A 17,767-nucleotide genomic window follows, 5' to 3' on the forward strand; every position below is an offset into this window, starting at 1 on the left:
TTAATTCCTATTCCTAACACTCGTATAAATTAATCAGCGATAAAAAAAATTATTGTCATGTTCTATTTCCTGGCATGCCTTCAGCCATTAGTCTTGTCTGTATTGGTCTATTAATATATTAACGTTTCTGTTAAGTTCGTTAACTTTCGTCTTTAATTCCTTTTCTTGTATGTGCGTATATAGTCTGTACAGTTCTCGCTTTCGTTTAATTAGTTCTTCTTATAAGCGTATAATTCCAGAAATTCAAACAATAACGGTTGAACGTTTGATTTATTTGGAAATGTGTCTGAACCAAACTGTTAAAAAAAGAAGGACAATTTATTACGCAAAAATAAAAATAAATGTTCAAATCTCTGTTTGTTAACCTCCACGTCATAGGCAACTCAAACTTCAATTCTCATAATACTTTATTTCAAACAACACTGTTGATAATAATGTATAATAAAACAAGGTAAAATCTGATCTTGATTCCTATCTGGTAATTCGATAATTTTTTTCTTTCAAATCAGCTATTGAAGGTAATTGTTTGCAATTCGGGAAAAGCTGGAGGACTCTCTATTTAGTGGAATATTGAAGCATTATTTGTGATAGTTTAGTTGCAAGTTGGATAAGAATGGGAATAGCGGCCATATTTTGTTTTTGTTAATGTGCTACATCCTAAATGCTATATTCATATAGGTTTTAAAGCCATGTTAGATAAAACCTTATAAATTTCATTCGAACAGCTTATTTCTATACCCCAAGATGGACAAAAATAACTGATCATTTTTACTTGTTCTATCGTTTCAATTAAATGTTGTAATGTTCAATTGTATTTTGTGGGTTCTTATTATTTATTTTTTTAGATTTTTGTATGTAACTGTATATAGACGAGCGCAGTGGTCACTAATTAAACACTCGGATTTTGATAAAAACGTTCCTAAATTATTGTCTACGGGATTCCAAAGGGTTCACGCCTTATGAGCCCGAAAAGCTTTTAAACCGATAGTGCAAAGATAAGTCCAAAAAAAATTTTCTGCTTAAAAACAAACTCAACGCGTGTCTTAATCATTATTCAACATTATCCAAAGTTCGATTAGAAGTCGGAAGTCGTTCCGTACAGCTAAATATTAATGTACATGTTCGCTCCCTTTTTTTATGTGACTATTAAGAATGGCGTTGAAGACGTTTGGAGAAGAATTGCAGGTAAACATTTTCTGAAGTGCAAAACACAAATTTGCTAAATAAAAGTGGTTTATTGTCGTTTTGCAGGATGCCAACATCTCAACAATTTTCACAATATTTTGAAAAATTCTGTCTTTCAAACTGTAATTCACCTTTGGTTTATGTTTCATAACAGTTTTTTTATGCATTTGAATGATATTTAGACGACAACAATGTGCGTTTTCACAAATAGGTATTTTTTCGACTCCAAAAGTGTCGAATTTTATTGATTTTCCATTTATGTAAATGTGCTGTAGCACACCAAATAGCCCATTTTGACCTTAATTGCGCCTGCTGATGGTTTTACAAACCATGGCAGGCAGTAAAGTTTGTTTTTTTCGGATTTGCGGTAAATCCAATTTAGGGCGCATTCTTTTAGTTGTGTTCTCAATTGATCGCCGTCAGGCGTTCGTGCGATCTTCGTTCAATTATCAGGCGTTTCCACCGGCATGACCTTTGATGTTTACCGACACGAGCTAATTGAAATCGTATTATTTCGCTCGTCGACCTGTCGAAGCTGTTAACAAGTTTTTAATCGTTTTTGAACAAGACTTTTTCCGTTTCACCCTGCTTCAAGAGGGATCAAGTCAGCTGAAGTTGATTTATAAAATGGGACGTAAACTAAACCGTTCTAAACTGAAATTGTAAATACTCCATTTTAATACGAGCAGTATTAATGAAAGTGAATGATATCGACACGTGGCTCGTTAACATACTTTGTTTGTTGAATGAAATGTCAAAATGGTATCGGCAGCTAAAAGTTATCTGCAATTATATATTTGCGTGTGAAATTTATCTCAAACGGTGCATCTGAGAAAAAGTGGCTTTCACCAAACGCCTAAACACATTTCGCAAACTTCACATTCAATGTTTAAGAAATATGACCAAGTATTTTATGAAAAACTGTTATTATGTATCAGTTTATCAGAAAACGAACGTGTTTTTTATCAGTAATTATCATTACTAACTTTCAAGAACAATAATAAATTGGATTTTATTCAAAATTGTCTTCAGACACGTGCAAATCTAGCGGCTGCGTAAAAATATTATTTCGGCCTTCTGGTATATATCTAATATTCAAATTTGTATCCTGTCGAGAGCTTTTGCCCTTTTTAAATAACTTTTTTTTTCTTGATTGAATTCTGTTGGTATTAAAATTTCGACACAGATATTTTTCATTTACTTTTTAAAATTAGTTTAAAATTTTATTCATTTCCGATTTTAATTAAAATAAAATAGTAACTGCACCCCGAATTTTATTGCAAAATTGAACGAAAACGCTGCACAATTTCCTACTTTTTTCAATTTTAACCATTTTGTTTGAATATTTGAATCAATGCTATTAATGAATAAATACGAAACACATGCCCATTTTGCAACTGAAATTCTACTTAATGGCCAAAGTTGGAATTGATGAAATGCCAAAAAACCGTCGGATTAAATTATTGCTTTTCATGCAGGTTCGGGAATTTTATCATTTAAATATTATGCGCTTAACTATACGCCGTAATGATCATTGAATTTGAATTACATTCGTTTGCTTACACAGATTTATACCTACATTATGAAAATATTTCTTTAAAAACGAAGTAAAATCTTGATGTTTTAAATGATTACACAAAACTCAAGTCTGAGAATAAACCACTTTATTCAATTTTCATACTTTCTTCAAATAACTTTTTTGTGTCGCTTTGATATTTTGTTGTCAGCGTGTGATGTACTCAATATTTTTTTAATTCCGTGGGGTGTCAGTCAAGTGAATTTATTGATATATAGTTTGGTAAAATGAATGAAACTGATATATTCATAAATTCTGGTTTTATAATTTTTTTGGTAAACATTTTTTATCTAGCTAAAACAATTTACCTGCAGACGAATATCAATTTTTTCCACTAAATCCAAGAATCTTTCACATTTGGAATACTAGTTTTATGGGGCTTTGCAAGTTTCATAATTACTTGGAAAATACTGAGGTTTTTGGAATTTTAACTGAAATGGATGAATATTATTGAACTTTTAAATCGTGCGGTAAATATTCTTCGTAACCAAATTCGTTAAAAAAACAGTTTATTGTTTGTTGCTTTTTAATGCAACAAGAATAAAAATTTTCATGTTGCAAATGCAAACTGTATCAAAATATGCTTGAGAAATTTGTTTATTTAAAGTGTTCAAATCTAAACGAATTCATAATGTATAATGTAAACTGAACTGATCTATTACTTATTCAGATTGATCCATTGTAGATCAGGTTTCAACGATGGGAATAATTTAAAACTGATTAATTTGAGTATTTGAGCGACTTCTGTATGACAACAGATGTTGAAAAGAGTTAGCTTGAACAGGCCAATTGTGATAAAATAGAAATAGTTTTCAACAATTGTAGTTTGTAGACTATTGTATACATGTTTATATTTTTTCTTGCTTGACCCATTTATTGTGTATTTACGCTTTCCTTTACTTATATTTTAGAATGCGATGTCCAAGCATTTTTCCTTTAGTTTTTAATTATATAATAATTAAAAATTTGATTAAATTTATTACCGAAGTCAATTTTCTTTATAATGCAACTAATCCAGTTATGGTTCTTGCCAGAAGGATTTACCTGATTCTGATATTGTATACATTATTATAGTACTTGGCTGTGCTTAAATTAATTAATTATTCAATTAACCAAATAGCGTGATTCTGCGGTTTTTACAGTTTAACCGTACCTACATTTTCTATAGCCTTTGTAACATTCTAATATTCAGTTCTGCCTGAAATAACGACTAATTCACCGTTCTTTCAGTTATTTTACGTTGCCGCTACGCAGCTTTAATCTCTTTCACAATTAATATCATCCAATATCTTGAGTTTATGTTCGCATTACTTTCTCGCGGATCATAAAAACGCTAAGCCCGGATGAGCCGTTCTTGTTCGAGCGTGGATAACCGTCAAGTTATTGTACTTTAAATGGCTAACGAAGGGGAATTTTAAAGTTATTACCTTGAAGCTTGTTTCGGAAATATTGACATAAACATTATTGGCTTTTCTGGGTTTTTTTAACATCGAACCGGAATTATGAGCTAATGTTATTGCTGTTGCAGAAACAACTTAAAAGACGATTTGTAATCCATGGCTTGTCTAAATTTATGAAACATGACGATGGAATATTGATGTCAAAATAAATGTAAGCTAACGCGATCTGAAAATACAAAACTCAATTTCCAGTGCATAGTTTCAATCTTACACCATATGAAATTTGCTCAGTAAGAAATGCAACCGACATTTTATTACACTGCAATCTTCTGGCTTGTGCAGAGTAGCAGAATAGTGTAGAGAAGAGTATTCCGTAATAGATATTAATGAAACGTCTGAACTGAAAACTTTCCAAGGATATAAATTTATCTTTCGCACGTTTAAGATAGCTGGCACTAATGAATACAGCAGAAGATACTATAGTTAGCAACTTTACAGTTGAGTTCAAACTTTATTAATTCATTACTTTATCAGCTACCATCAATTTCTCTTGTAGATTTTACTTACCCCTGTTGGATTTATTTTAGTTTACCAAACTGTCGGCGATTTCAAAAAAATGTATACTTTAACATAAATAAAATTTTGTTGAGGTGAATATTCAAACTATATTCACTAACTACTCAATAAAATTGAAAAAAAATAAAATTGTACCAGTATTCGGGGCCAACTTCGAGCTCATAGCTCATTCCAGATTAAGCCTCAAGTTTGCTAGTCAGCAATAAATTCCAGGAAATGTCCAGTTAAGAAAGAACTATTAATAAAATGCATCGATTTTTCGTGTAATTGATCCAGTGGTCGAAAACACTTTTGTAGATTTGTTTTCCGCTCTTCAATGGTATTTAAAACTAACAAAATGCAATCTTGGGAAAATATGAAATTGTCACCAGATCTATCTTACTTACTATATACTTACCCTATATTTAATTTCTGTATAAAAAGTACGAAACGAACTTTAATCAGAACATGATATGCCCGACTGGGGCATTATTGCCTAAGCATTAAATCCAATAAACATAATGAGCCACTTATTACTTCAAGAATGATTGCAATTATGAATATTCTCATGTACTCGAATCATAGTTAATCAAAATTAGCTCCAACATTTTCGTAATTAACTCGTAATAATTTAGTATCTGCTATATTCGAGTCAAAAATCGTTTTGGGGTTCAAATAATGAGCTTAGTAAATGGGATATTAATATAGAAGTGATATTAAACCAATGTTGTGTTGAATGTTGTCGGTATTGAATGTAAGCTTTAAATATTAATTTTCCCCATAATTTGTGTTCCATTAGCATCATCGTATAGTCTCTAAAGCTTCATTAAAGTGGTACAGTTAATTTCTTTGCATGGCGCTTTATGGAAAATACATCTAAAAAACCTCCTTAGAAATAATGGAGGAGAAAGTGTGGTTTACTCAATTCCGTCTGCTCAAGGGTTTATTTGAACTTTTTTATTCAATGCTTAGTTAACAGATCAAAGCGACGGAAAATCTTAAATTAGTTGATTGTTTGATGTGATGGTGAAACTGCGTCCTTGCGTACATTTTCAGAAATCCTTATTTGTCTTCCAAAGATGACAAATGAGTGAACAAAGATTATTTAAAGCAATTTTTCGAATTTTTAATAAACCATAGGACATAAAACAGACTCACAGGTATGGGTGTTTAGTAAATAAAACTTTCATTAATTAATTGCATTCAATTTTATTCCCCATTCCGTAAGAATCTGTGACGCATATCTGCAATAACGTCATGTTGATTTTTCATGTATTACATTTTATGTCATTTATGTTCACAATTAGTTAATTTAGGCATGGATCGAGTCAATTAATTGCTTCAATGTCCAAAATAATATCTTCAGCCGGATATAAGACGATGGTATCATAGTTAAAAGTCAGTTCTTCTGGAGTGGCAATATTTAGCTTGTATCTGTGGTTTTTCAGGTATTTCACCAAAGCGACTTTGATTTCCATTTGGGCAAATTTATAACCTGAAATAGAACAGTTTATGTATTTTATACAGTCATTTTTTTACCTCCTAACAATGTTTACTTAAATATCAGAGTTCCGTTAGAAGCCATTTAAATGAATGATATAGACGGAGAAAGATGAATTGAATAATAATTGCGGTGATTGAAGTATTTGGTATTTGTAGTAAGCTTTTATAAAACATAATTGATGGTTCTTATAAAATCAAATTTTGAATAACTTGTTTTCGTATTATAAAGCAAAACAAACCTTACCCCATTTTTGCAAAGTTAGCGCATCCACGCATTTTTTTACAATTGATTATTAGCAAAGAAATATTATAATAAAAGTAGCTATAAAATAGGCAATTACTTAACCAAAGCAGTCTTACCAAGGCAAAGTCTAGGTCCATATCCAAATGCAAACCACGCATCTTCAACGTTGGAGTTTTGATTTTCTGGGGACATATTTTCCGGATCGAACATTGTGGGATTACGGAAGTACTCCGGATCATTTTGAATAGCCCAAACAGGAATTAGGATAGTTGTACCTTTTTCAATTACTTGATCCGTTCCAGGTATTCGGTATTCTTTCGTGCATGCTCGAGGTAGTTGAGCCAGTGCAGGATAGCACCTTAATATTTCTTAAAAATAGGTAGAAAATATGTAATTGATACACTTATTGGCGCATGATATTCGGAAGTAAGCGAACAACATTGATTTTAAATTAAATTTCTTATCTTCTAATTTAGGTTTGTGGTTTTTTCATTAGCAACCCCAAAATGGTTTATATCCACGTTAAAATAAAATAGCATAATTTTCGAATGCATTAAAACTGAATACTTGAGCGGTAATTATTATACTTTAAAAGCAAATGCAATGCTACGACTGAGCTGAGTAAATTGCATGGTTCTAAATAATTTCTTCTCAAAAATCACTTCTTTGGCATATCAGAAGTTTTTGGCGAACAGAAGAATTTGTTTCAAATTTATTTAATAACAAAAGATCTATTTTTCAATATTTAACACTCTAGCAATGCTTTCTTACCTGCCAGGCACAAATCAGCATATTTCATTTTAGACAAATCCTCATACGTTAATTCGGCATTATCTTTACATATGCTTAAAATTTCCGACCTCAATTTATCCTGAACGTCTTGGTTTTTAGCCAATTCATACATTAAATATGATAGGGTTGATGATGATGTTTCATAGCCTAGAAAATTAGTAGTCGTTGCGCTATGATCCAATTAAAACTAATAACATTAAAAAAATTCCATTAACTACATGATAATAACAGTAATAGCAATTTTTTTTACGAAAAAGTCTATCAACGTAATCGATGCCGGTGTATGGTTTGTTGAGGTAATAAAGTTACCAAATAATCGATTAATCTAAGATTTCCGCACTAACAAATATTAAATCCAGTTTAACATTGAAGATGTTTAGAGCCGATCTTTCACCTCCTTACACCTCATTAATTATAGAAGCGGTATGTAATCAGTGATTTGCTGATTTAATCAATATGCGCGATATTGACTCTTCGTGTAAGTTAACAGAAAATTTTTGTACTGCCTATACAAAATACAAGAAAGTTTTGTGCTTTGATAGTAAATCTAATCAATCAGAAATGCTATTAATGATTCAAAAAAATCTCCAAAATAATGTTGTCCTACCTGCAGCATACAGAAAAGTACTAGTGGCTACAACATCTTGAAAAGTCAAAGGCCCTCCATTTTTCGACATTTGAAATAAAGTGTCCAAACAATCTTTCCTAGCGCCAAACTAGACATTAAAATGTTGTTTTCAATTTGGGGGCGGAATTATTACGCCTACCTTATGATACTGTTCTTCTCCCTTTCATCAACTACATCCTTGATGAGTGAAGTGAAAAATGGTCTTACTGCCCAAGGAAAAAAACTGTATCCTAAGTGAGCTAATAAGTCCCAATTGACGAGAGACTCTACTAAGAACCGCAACGGCCTGGATTGCGCTATCAATTTTCCATAATGTTTAAAGTCGCTGTTTGGGTCATCTAAGCTCTTGCTTTCAATACCAAAGAAACAGGAAGCGGTCACATTAATTAGGTAACTAGTTGTTGTATCCCTGATATTGAGTGGTTGGCCCTTTTTACATGAATCTGAAACTTTAATTATTTTTTTTTCATGAGTACCTATTTTATATTTCTAGAGGTTGTTTGATGTAAATGTAAATGCACCTACTTCGCTCTTCCATGCGATGACCGAACTTGTATAATGTATCGTACATATTCTTCAACTTGGAAGGCGTGAAAGTGGGTGAGAGATGTGAACGCAATACTTTCCATTCGTCCCCTTCTTTATGAAATAAATTATCAGACATAGAATCCTTTTTGTGATGGAAGAACCCATGAGAAGAAAAGTGATCGTAGTCCGTTACCAGTACTTTCTTAATCAATTTAAGATCAATTGGAATCCAAACTGGATTGTAAAATATATATATTCCTCCTGAAAGCAACAAAATGTTTTAATTAGGCAAGTGAGAGGTACATGTTTGAATTTATTAACTAAAATCAGTAATGAGTTTACGGTAATGGTGTACCCACAAAACGCGCAAAGAGTTTCACACTTTTTGAGATAAAGCAACAAAACTGCAGTTATCCTGGTTCGTAAGATCTAATGAATTTCTGGACAAATGCGTTGTAAGTTAATCAGCCGAATTCGATTTCAAACAGTTTTTCGCATTTAAAATTAACAGTTGCTTATTAGCCAGAGTTTTATTTGGTTAATGTTTTAATTGACTCAATAAATAGTGGTAAACTTTCAAAATATAAATGTGTTATCTCCTATACTTTGATTGCTTGAACTATTCAATATTATTACGCGTGATAAGTAGTCAAAAAACAAGCCACTTCATTGTTTCTTATCAGCGGCTTTAAAAATATTCATTATTTTATCGAAAATGATTTATCTGCAAACCATGCTTTTTGTACTGTATTGTATCAAAAAATCGTCGTTAATCTTGTATCTGGTGCAACTCAATACTCGAACCTGTATAGACAAACTCATCTCAATAAGTTTTGATTTATTGAACTTAATGGTCAAAAATTTGGTTCGGAAATCATATACGGCTTTAATCCCGCTTAAAATTCATATATTTTATTATTTGTTATACAATCATTAACATTACTGTTCAACTTTTATTGATAGCGTTCATTCGTTATTTACATTCTTTATCTTTATACCGAACTGTCCTACTTTTTAAGTGCCAGAGCAAGCCCTTTGATAAGGTTTCAAAAAACTCTACCTTTGCGATAAAACAAGAAATAACAGAGTATCCACAATATTGAACACTTAATTTGAATTACATTTGCATTTTTGCTCAGACATTCATTGCCTAAGTGTATCAAATAATAACAAGTGCTCTTGAGAAGTTTCAAATGAACTGAATAAATAATTTGAGTAATATTTACATTAAACTTTCAGTTCTGAGACCTTTTGTGTATCTTTTTATTTCGATTGAATACAGCAACTTTCGACCTGATATTCTACAATCAAAGATGCATTTTATCGGCTGCACTGTTAATATTTTCGGACAGAATGTTACTTATTTCCACTCTTCTTTAACTAAACTAACTTCTTTAACTATTCTAAGCTTAAAATCCTAAATATTTTCAGTTATGTTTTAATACACTCGATCCTTTAAATCTCGCCATAGAGCCAATAGAGCCAAAAGAAGAGTGGAGTGGTATCTGGTATAGCGGTGGACATTCAATTTCAAAAGATTTGGAAAAAGTTGGTTACAGAATCTCGGAAAATTCAAACAGTGGCGGAAAATTATGCTGTTTGAACCACATTATATGGTAACTCTAATGAATCAACGACGGTAATTATGTCTGTTATAAGTACCATTTAAACAAAACGTAGTTTCATCAGAGATGAAATAATTATGCGAGAAATTGTAATCAACGCAGTTGGCTATAATTTCTTCGGAAATTGAGAAAATCACCAAATGTGTAGCTAACTTTCAATTAAATTATGTGTTTCAGAGCGTTTAGAGAAACTGGTTTAAAAAAAGATTTGAATTGTATTTTTGAATAACCGGCAATGCGGCATATTTGAATAAACTGGTATTACAAGCGTATTTGAATTATTTGGCAAGTTATTGGCAGTGCTTCCACACAAAAATAATTTTCCAAATTTAACAAACTCACCATGTTTAGCCCCCTTTTTCTTCAAGTCCCAGTACGCTTTTCTAACATACTCGGTTGGATTACCACTTCCAAATATATTTTGGTCAACTGATCCGAATAGAAATCGCGGATTGCCTTGAGTTATTTTTCTTCTACTCCAATAAGAATGTTTGTATTTCAAAAAAAAATACAGCAAAGTAATTAGTGATATTAGTATATAGACTAGCATTGTAAATCTTAATATCTGAACTGCTAATGTTTTTAGCAGTTCTGATATTATATTAAGTATTTTTAAAATAAGGGCAGGATTAAGTTCAAATCAGAATGTTAAACCAATATTCCTCAATAGCAAAGCCAAAGAAAATATAAAACACTAATTTAAGTATGTAATAATATATTTAAATAAATAAATAAATTCAGAACAAAATAGTTTCAAATTTGCTTTATAGTATAAAATGCAAGTATTGAAATTTACATATTTTCCTCATTTGACAAAAAAGTCGTTTAAATACATCGATATTTTATTTGCTGTTAATATTTAACTTTCCACAGTTTTTCCTAATATCTAACACCAGTTTAATAAGAAAGCAAGAAATGTGTGAACAATGTGAGCTAATTTTTAAATTAAATTCGTGATTTTAAAACCTTATTGCTTCTATATAAATACTTTATTGACATTAGAAAATATATCTCAAGCCTACCCTTGAATTACCATTACAACGGTAATAAATATTGAACAACTTAGTCAAGTTATATCTTATCATATATATATAATCACATATTATATATAAGCTTATCATAGTACGAGTACCATATAAGATATTCCACATATAAATATAGGTATAATGTACACGTATACCATTAAAATTTTAGATTATATATTTTCACTTCACTTCAACTCGCWTCTAAATAACTTCATTTAARAGCTTCAAYATCCAAGATAATTTCTTCARCAGGACATAGAAGAATGGTAYCATAGTCAAAAGTCAGATTTTCCGGAGTCTTATCGTTCAGCGTATATTTGTAGTTTCTCAAGTAGTTCAACAAAGCAATTTTAATTTGCATCGCAGCAAATTTGTAACCTGCAATAATTTTTTTTCATTAATTATTTGAACATATTTGATTGAATTTTCTCATATTTTTCTACTACAGTAAAATAATAGCAACAGCATAAGTTAGCATACGTAGAATTAAAACCATTGGACCTTTGATTAAGAAATAATGTAAACATTGTCACAAAATAATTGCTTGTGTTTATGATAGTTCAGTTAAAAGTGAATGACCTTTGCTTTTAACTGAAATGCAATTTATTTTTTACTCTTTAAATATCTAAAAAAAATACTGGTTTGATCGAGATGCTTCAAAATCATCAATTACAGCATAAAATAACAATTAACAAATGTTTACCAAGGCAGAGTCTTGGTCCATATCCAAATCCAAACCATGCATCTTCAACATTGGAATTCTTGTTTTCTGATGACATATTTTCGGGGTCGAATTTCGTAGGATTTCGGAAATAGTCCGGATCATTTTGAATGGCCCAAATAGGGATTAGCGTCAGCGTACCTTTTTCTATTATTTGATCAGTTCCTGGTATTCGGTATTCCTTCGTACAAGCCCGGGGAAGTTGAGGAAGTGCTGGATAACATCTTAGGATTTCTGGATAAATTAGAATGTTTATTAAGCATTTATTAGATTGTTGTGAATGGTAAGTCCTATTGAGCAATAGCTTCGGTTGCAGATACTTTAATGGAATGCGAAATGAACAAATTGCTTAACAAAAGGACAAATGTTGTAGTGGTCGATTTAAAAGCTTGACATAAAGTGAACTAATTCTATATTTAAATATCACTTTTGCTGGCTGATTGTCGTGAGAAACATAGTACACGGTCATTTTCCTACCTGTAATGCACATATCAGCATATTTCATTTTACTCAAATCTTCGTAAGTTATTTCCCCTTTGGCATTATTGTTGCCAATGCTTAAAATTTCCGATCTCAGCTTGTTCTGAACATCTTGATTTTTAGCCAATTCGAACATTAGATAGGACAGGGCAGATGTTGATGTCTCATATCCTAGAATATCAACAGAAACTTACTTGCAACGACTCTAGTGTTGTTTATTCCCACCTGCAATATACATGAAAGTTGAATTAGCTACAAGTTCTTCAAAGCTGAAATGACCCCCATCTTTCATCAGCTGCATCACAATATCCAAATAATCTTTTCTGACCCTACTAAATTTATGAAATATAGTTCACTTTTAAATCTGCTTGAGTTAGATATGCATACATTTTAAGGTTGTTCCTCTCTTTTGCATCAACTGCTTCCTTAATAAGTTTACTAAAAAAGTGTGTTACTTTTTTCGGAAAAAAATTGTACCCTAAGGAAACCAATAAATTCCAGCTMAAAAGAGACTCCAATAATAGCCTCAACGGTCGTGGTTGCGTTATCACATTTCCATAATGTTCAAATTCACGCTTTGTTTCTTTTAATCTGTCAGCYTCAATACCAAAGAAGCAGGCAGCAATCACATCAGTCAAGTAACTTGCAGTTGTTTCTCTTATTCTAATTGCTTGTCGCTTGCTACATGAGTCTGCAACTTTAATTTATTGTGTTGTTTAATTTATTATTAGTATTATTTAATTAATAGTTTAACACAAAAATTCAGAAGCTCCTACTTTGTGCTTCCAAGTGATGTCCGAAATTATATAGAATATCGTACATAGTCTTCAGCTTGGCCGGTGTGAAAGTCGGTGAAAGATTCGAACGCAATGTTTTCCATTCTTCTCCTTCTTTAGTAAATATGTTTTCAGAAATAAAGTCGTTTTTATGATGGTAAAGTCCGTGAGACGAGAAACTCTCATAATCCGTTACCAGTATTTGCTTGATGAGATTGAGATCAATCGGGATCCAAATCGGAGTGTAAAATAAATACATTCCTCCTGTAAAAAACGAATGCAGATTTAATAATTGCGACTTATATTAAATATGGGTTTCAAACAAGGTTCAAGCGATCAACGCAACAATTTAATTTAAAAAAATGCAAATTGCGGTTGAAAAGCAATATAGAACGTGAATTTCTAAATATCTGCTGATTTTTAATAACTAAATGTTCTGAAAGCTGCCTAAATTTTAATGAAAAGATTGGACTAAATGACTTTCAAATGCAATCAAATATCTCTAAAATAACTCTTAGAAACGTTGTGGATCGCTTGGAAAGTTAATTTAAATCATTTATGGCATAGAGCATAGTCTCCTAATTAAACTGTTAATCATCATTGGTGCAGAAGACTTTCTCTATGTCTGCAAACAAATACCTTGGTTTACCTAATGAGTTACCTAATGAAACACATGTACTTTTATGGGCTGGTAAAAACTTATTTAAAAATCTTCAAACTAGGAAATTTACGCATCTATCAAAAGAATTAGACTCTTGTGGACATTGCTTGAATCTGTTCAGTTTTTTTCCACTTTTAAGTCATTTATAAGAACGAGTGGCTTGCATCTTCCGAGGTGCAAATATTTTTTTATTGTTTACATTTGTTCTCAGCATCGCCATAATATCGAAGGTGATTAGTTCAAATAGCTATAGGTAGGAGTAATTGAGGAATTTTGAAAAAGCAACCCTAAAAAAACATGTTCTATGTCACCTTTAGTGGCTTTGTTTTATTTCCTGTTCTCTTCTCTTCGACAACATAAAGTATATTTTCCATATCGAGGAATAGATCAGATATTTAAACTGCGTCTTTAGTTGTCTTTGGTGTTTAGTTTAAACGAATAACACAATAAGTGGTATTTCATTATTTTATTTCTTAACATCTCCATAATAAATAGTTGTTAATTGAATGTTTCTTTGAGAAGTAAATCATTTATGAATTTAGAAATTAAGAATGTTAAAGTCAATAGCTGTTTTCGACCTTGCACAGAATCTATTTTTAAATTAATTTCTACTTACCATGTTTAACTCCTTTTTTCTTTAAGTACCAGTATGCGTCCCTGACAAATTGAGTTGGGTTTCCACTTTTAAATATCCTTTTGTCAACAGATCCCAAAAGAAATCGTGGTTTTTCCTGCACTATTTTTCTCCGAGTCCAATACGAATGTTTGTGTTTTAAAATGAAATACAGCAAAACTCCCAGAATTGCCAAGAAATAAATGAACATTCTATCTTATGAATGAATGCCTCAACTGCAACTAACGTAACCGCTAGATCAACAATTCCTTGGACTCGTTATATTCATTGCCAAAAAGCTGTTAAAGCGACAGTTCCAAGTTAAAATTTACATGTTAAACCATTATCGATATTAAGCAAATTTGAAGAAGTTGAAGTTAGACAACAAGATTAAAAATTAATAATTATAACAATAACTAAAATTTGAAATAACTTGATTGCAATGAATATGTGATTTCTGCTTTATATAATCAAAACGAAAACTGTATGCAAAATTGTATATAGAATTCCCCAAACGAAAAATGTAATAAACATATAGCAGACGTATAACACTCATTATACGGTGATATCTTCATAGTAAACAATGGTAAGGCAATAAAAGGGCGATTAAAAACTTATATGACTTACGTGATCAATTGGAAGAAACTGCTTTAAAATATATCTGAAACCTAACCTTCACTTATGTAATCAGCAAGTGTTTTCACCGTCTTTTATACTTTCAAATAACAATCTAAAATTTTATTGTTTAAGGTATCGTAGAAATATCTTTAATGTATGATTGGAAAATAAAATATATAAAAGATATTGCTCAAAAATATGAACAAACTGTTTATTTATACTGTGCTGCTCAAGTACGGTAATTAATGCGAAGATGTTTCTGTATCTATTCACTAAAGGTCATGAAAATTATCAATGCATTCAATTATACTTAATACTGAGCGGGGCAAGCAAAGTCTAAAATACAATCTTCACTTGGATGTAAATATAGTAAGTTTAACTTAAGCATCATAACCTTTTTTCATGCATTTAACTGATTTAAGTACGAACGTGCGCGAATTTTAATCAATTTTAATTAATGATTGAAAAGTCTTCAAATTTCACTTTTTACTAGACCAAGTTACCGATATCGATGGCCTAAATTAGATAAAATATGACGTTGATTATCTTGAACTCCAGACAACTGAAAAGTTAATATTTCAAGCTTGATGGTCCGCCAGTAAACCTTTCTCCTCTCTTAATTATAAACTTTTCTGCTAAAACATATGTTTGTAAAGTTAACTTTACTTTTTCCCTAGTTTTTGTCGAGTTCTTCACGAATTTCTTTTTGTTTCCAGCAACCTCGAATTTTCCGGTCTCGGTCAAGATAAGATTTAAGTTTCAACTTCTGTCGGTCTCTGGATTTATAAAAGTTTTTATAGAACAATTTTCTAATGAAAAGAGGCGTCTTGGGCAAGTTGAAACAACCCAGCGACTACACTTCTTGCTTATAGTTAATTTGCTGTTTATCAAACGACTTAACGAGTAATAATGTTGTATTTTTAGACAATTGTAAGTGAATTTGTGACTGGGCCTTCCATTTTATACGATTCTATCTGACAATTTATACACTAGTAATTAATGTTTTTTTAATCTATTAAGAACGTTTTGGTGAAAAGGGTTCAACCGGTTGAAAATATAGTCCTAAATTTTAATGGCAGAACACAGCACAATTTAATATAAATTTTCAGAAGCCAACAATTTGGCCAAAGCTCGATTGATTTATAGCGGGCAAACTAACTTTTGAAGAAAACATTACTAAATCGTCCTAATATCAGTCTAGTTTTTGTTCCAACGTTCACTTTGAGATAGCGGCAGCTATTAGAAATGTTTTATCCTGACTGCGCGGTAACGTCTTGAGTCCCATCCAGAAAACAATTGTTGGAGCTTGAACTTTCGCTCCTTGGATGCCATAATTTCAACTTAATGTCTTCATTCGTGTCCGTGTAATTGTGTACCAAAGGAACACTTTACCCCGGTGTTTATCTCCATGACACTTGGTAATAGTTCGCGAAAACATCCTTATAGGACTTAAGTGTTGCAACGTTACTCGCGGATTAGTAAATATGGAAATATGTAAATATGAATTTAATTCCATGCGAATAATTAAAATTTTCGTAGTTCATTTTAAGGTCGCGTAAACAAAAGTTATTAAGACGTGTTATTAAATTGCGTTAACATACTGGGAAATTCGTTACTTTATTATACAATTTTAGGATTTAAGGTCTTCACACTAATGGATTCCCACCTTTTCATTAATTTTGTTGTGTACTTAATAACCACTTACTGACTTAGTAAAACCGTGGTCAACTTATGGTCAAATATGAAGGCAAATTTTACTTTTTGAATCCAAAATATCCAAAATTGCTTTGCAGATAATATAGTGTAAAAAGGTACATAAAAAATGTAAGATCGATTTTTCGCATTAGAATTTATTTCAACTTTTATAATTTATAGTAAAGTTTCGACCGCAAAAAGTTCGTATTTCCTTCCCAATGAGAAAAAATCTCAAAATGAACCTGCACTACTATATTTTTGATAGGACCAATAACTGATTGTATCTCTTTTTCAATAAATTACGCCTACATCAATACACATCACTAAAATCGCGAAAAACAGTGTAAATATAATATTCAGATTTATTTTACTTTTTTGTCCTTGTCCTCATTCATTCATCAAATAGCATTTTAAATGCAGTTTAAAAAACCCCAAACCACCACGAATAAGCTTGGTCAGTAAATCTTGATGTTTCGACGTCTTGGATGAGTCTCCGGAACGTCGGTAACAGTGGAATACGTTTTGTGTCTTCCTAGTAGATTTAATGGAAAACGGTTTGGGAATAAACATATATCTTACGATTTTCACAGATGTTGTGCTGTATTGCATCAATTTATTGATTCGCTATTATTAACTTGTTCTGGAAAATCGCAATAAATTCATTCATCGAATAATTTGATGAATGAATTAATCAAATTCATTCAATGAATCAATTCAATGTTTTGCAATTTCTTTTACACAACGTTTCTGGCCATGTTGAGAGTATGAAGATTTATTTAATTTATGCTTTAAAAAAGTTGCGCGCTTTGCTTAAACCCTACGATCCAAATCAAATTCTAAAATATGCAATTTGTTATCAATCGTAGATATGTAAATTACTGTAACTGGTACTTTAGGCAGAGTTTTTTTTTAAGTTCGAGATTTCGAAAAACGTTAGTAAAACCCTTTGAGTCAAATGACCATTAAAACACCTGCAATCGTTTCTTAGCAGCAAAGTTGAAAGTGCATTTTCAGAAGCGTAAATATTTTCCATCAAGTTTTGGCATGCACCAATTTTTCATCATCTCGTCAAATAAAAATTTTAAAAGTCTGGTTATATCCCGTTGATCACAACTTGCTTACAATGCTTACAGAAAAATTTT

The 17,767-nt window shown here is 31.3% G+C and overlaps 1 protein-coding gene across 1 annotated transcript; it reads right to left on the reverse strand.

The window, feature by feature from the left end:
* Nucleotides 1–5,909: 5,909 nt before the first annotated feature.
* LOC109546440 (probable cytochrome P450 6a14) lies at nt 5,910–15,266 on the reverse strand. Its single transcript, XM_048665757.1, has 15 exons — nt 14,940–15,266; nt 14,316–14,554; nt 13,039–13,302; nt 12,650–12,959; nt 12,488–12,594; nt 12,260–12,433; nt 11,765–12,016; nt 11,285–11,439; nt 10,379–10,649; nt 8,409–8,672; nt 8,023–8,332; nt 7,863–7,960; nt 7,235–7,402; nt 6,580–6,831; nt 5,910–6,211 (listed from the first exon to the last, which is right to left on the reverse strand). The coding sequence occupies exons 2-15, from the start codon at nt 14,521–14,523 to the stop codon at nt 6,045–6,047; spliced, it is 3,000 nt and encodes a 999-aa protein (XP_048521714.1). The 5' UTR covers nt 14,524–14,554; nt 14,940–15,266; the 3' UTR covers nt 5,910–6,044.
* Between the last annotated feature and the right edge of the window lie 2,501 nt (nt 15,267–17,767).

The sequence above is a fragment of the Dendroctonus ponderosae genome, unplaced genomic scaffold (genome assembly GCF_020466585.1).
Source record: "Dendroctonus ponderosae isolate FM_Combo_2020 unplaced genomic scaffold, Dpon_F_20191213v2 Dpon_F_20191213_4, whole genome shotgun sequence".
Classification (NCBI taxonomy): Eukaryota; Metazoa; Arthropoda; class Insecta; order Coleoptera; family Curculionidae; genus Dendroctonus; species Dendroctonus ponderosae.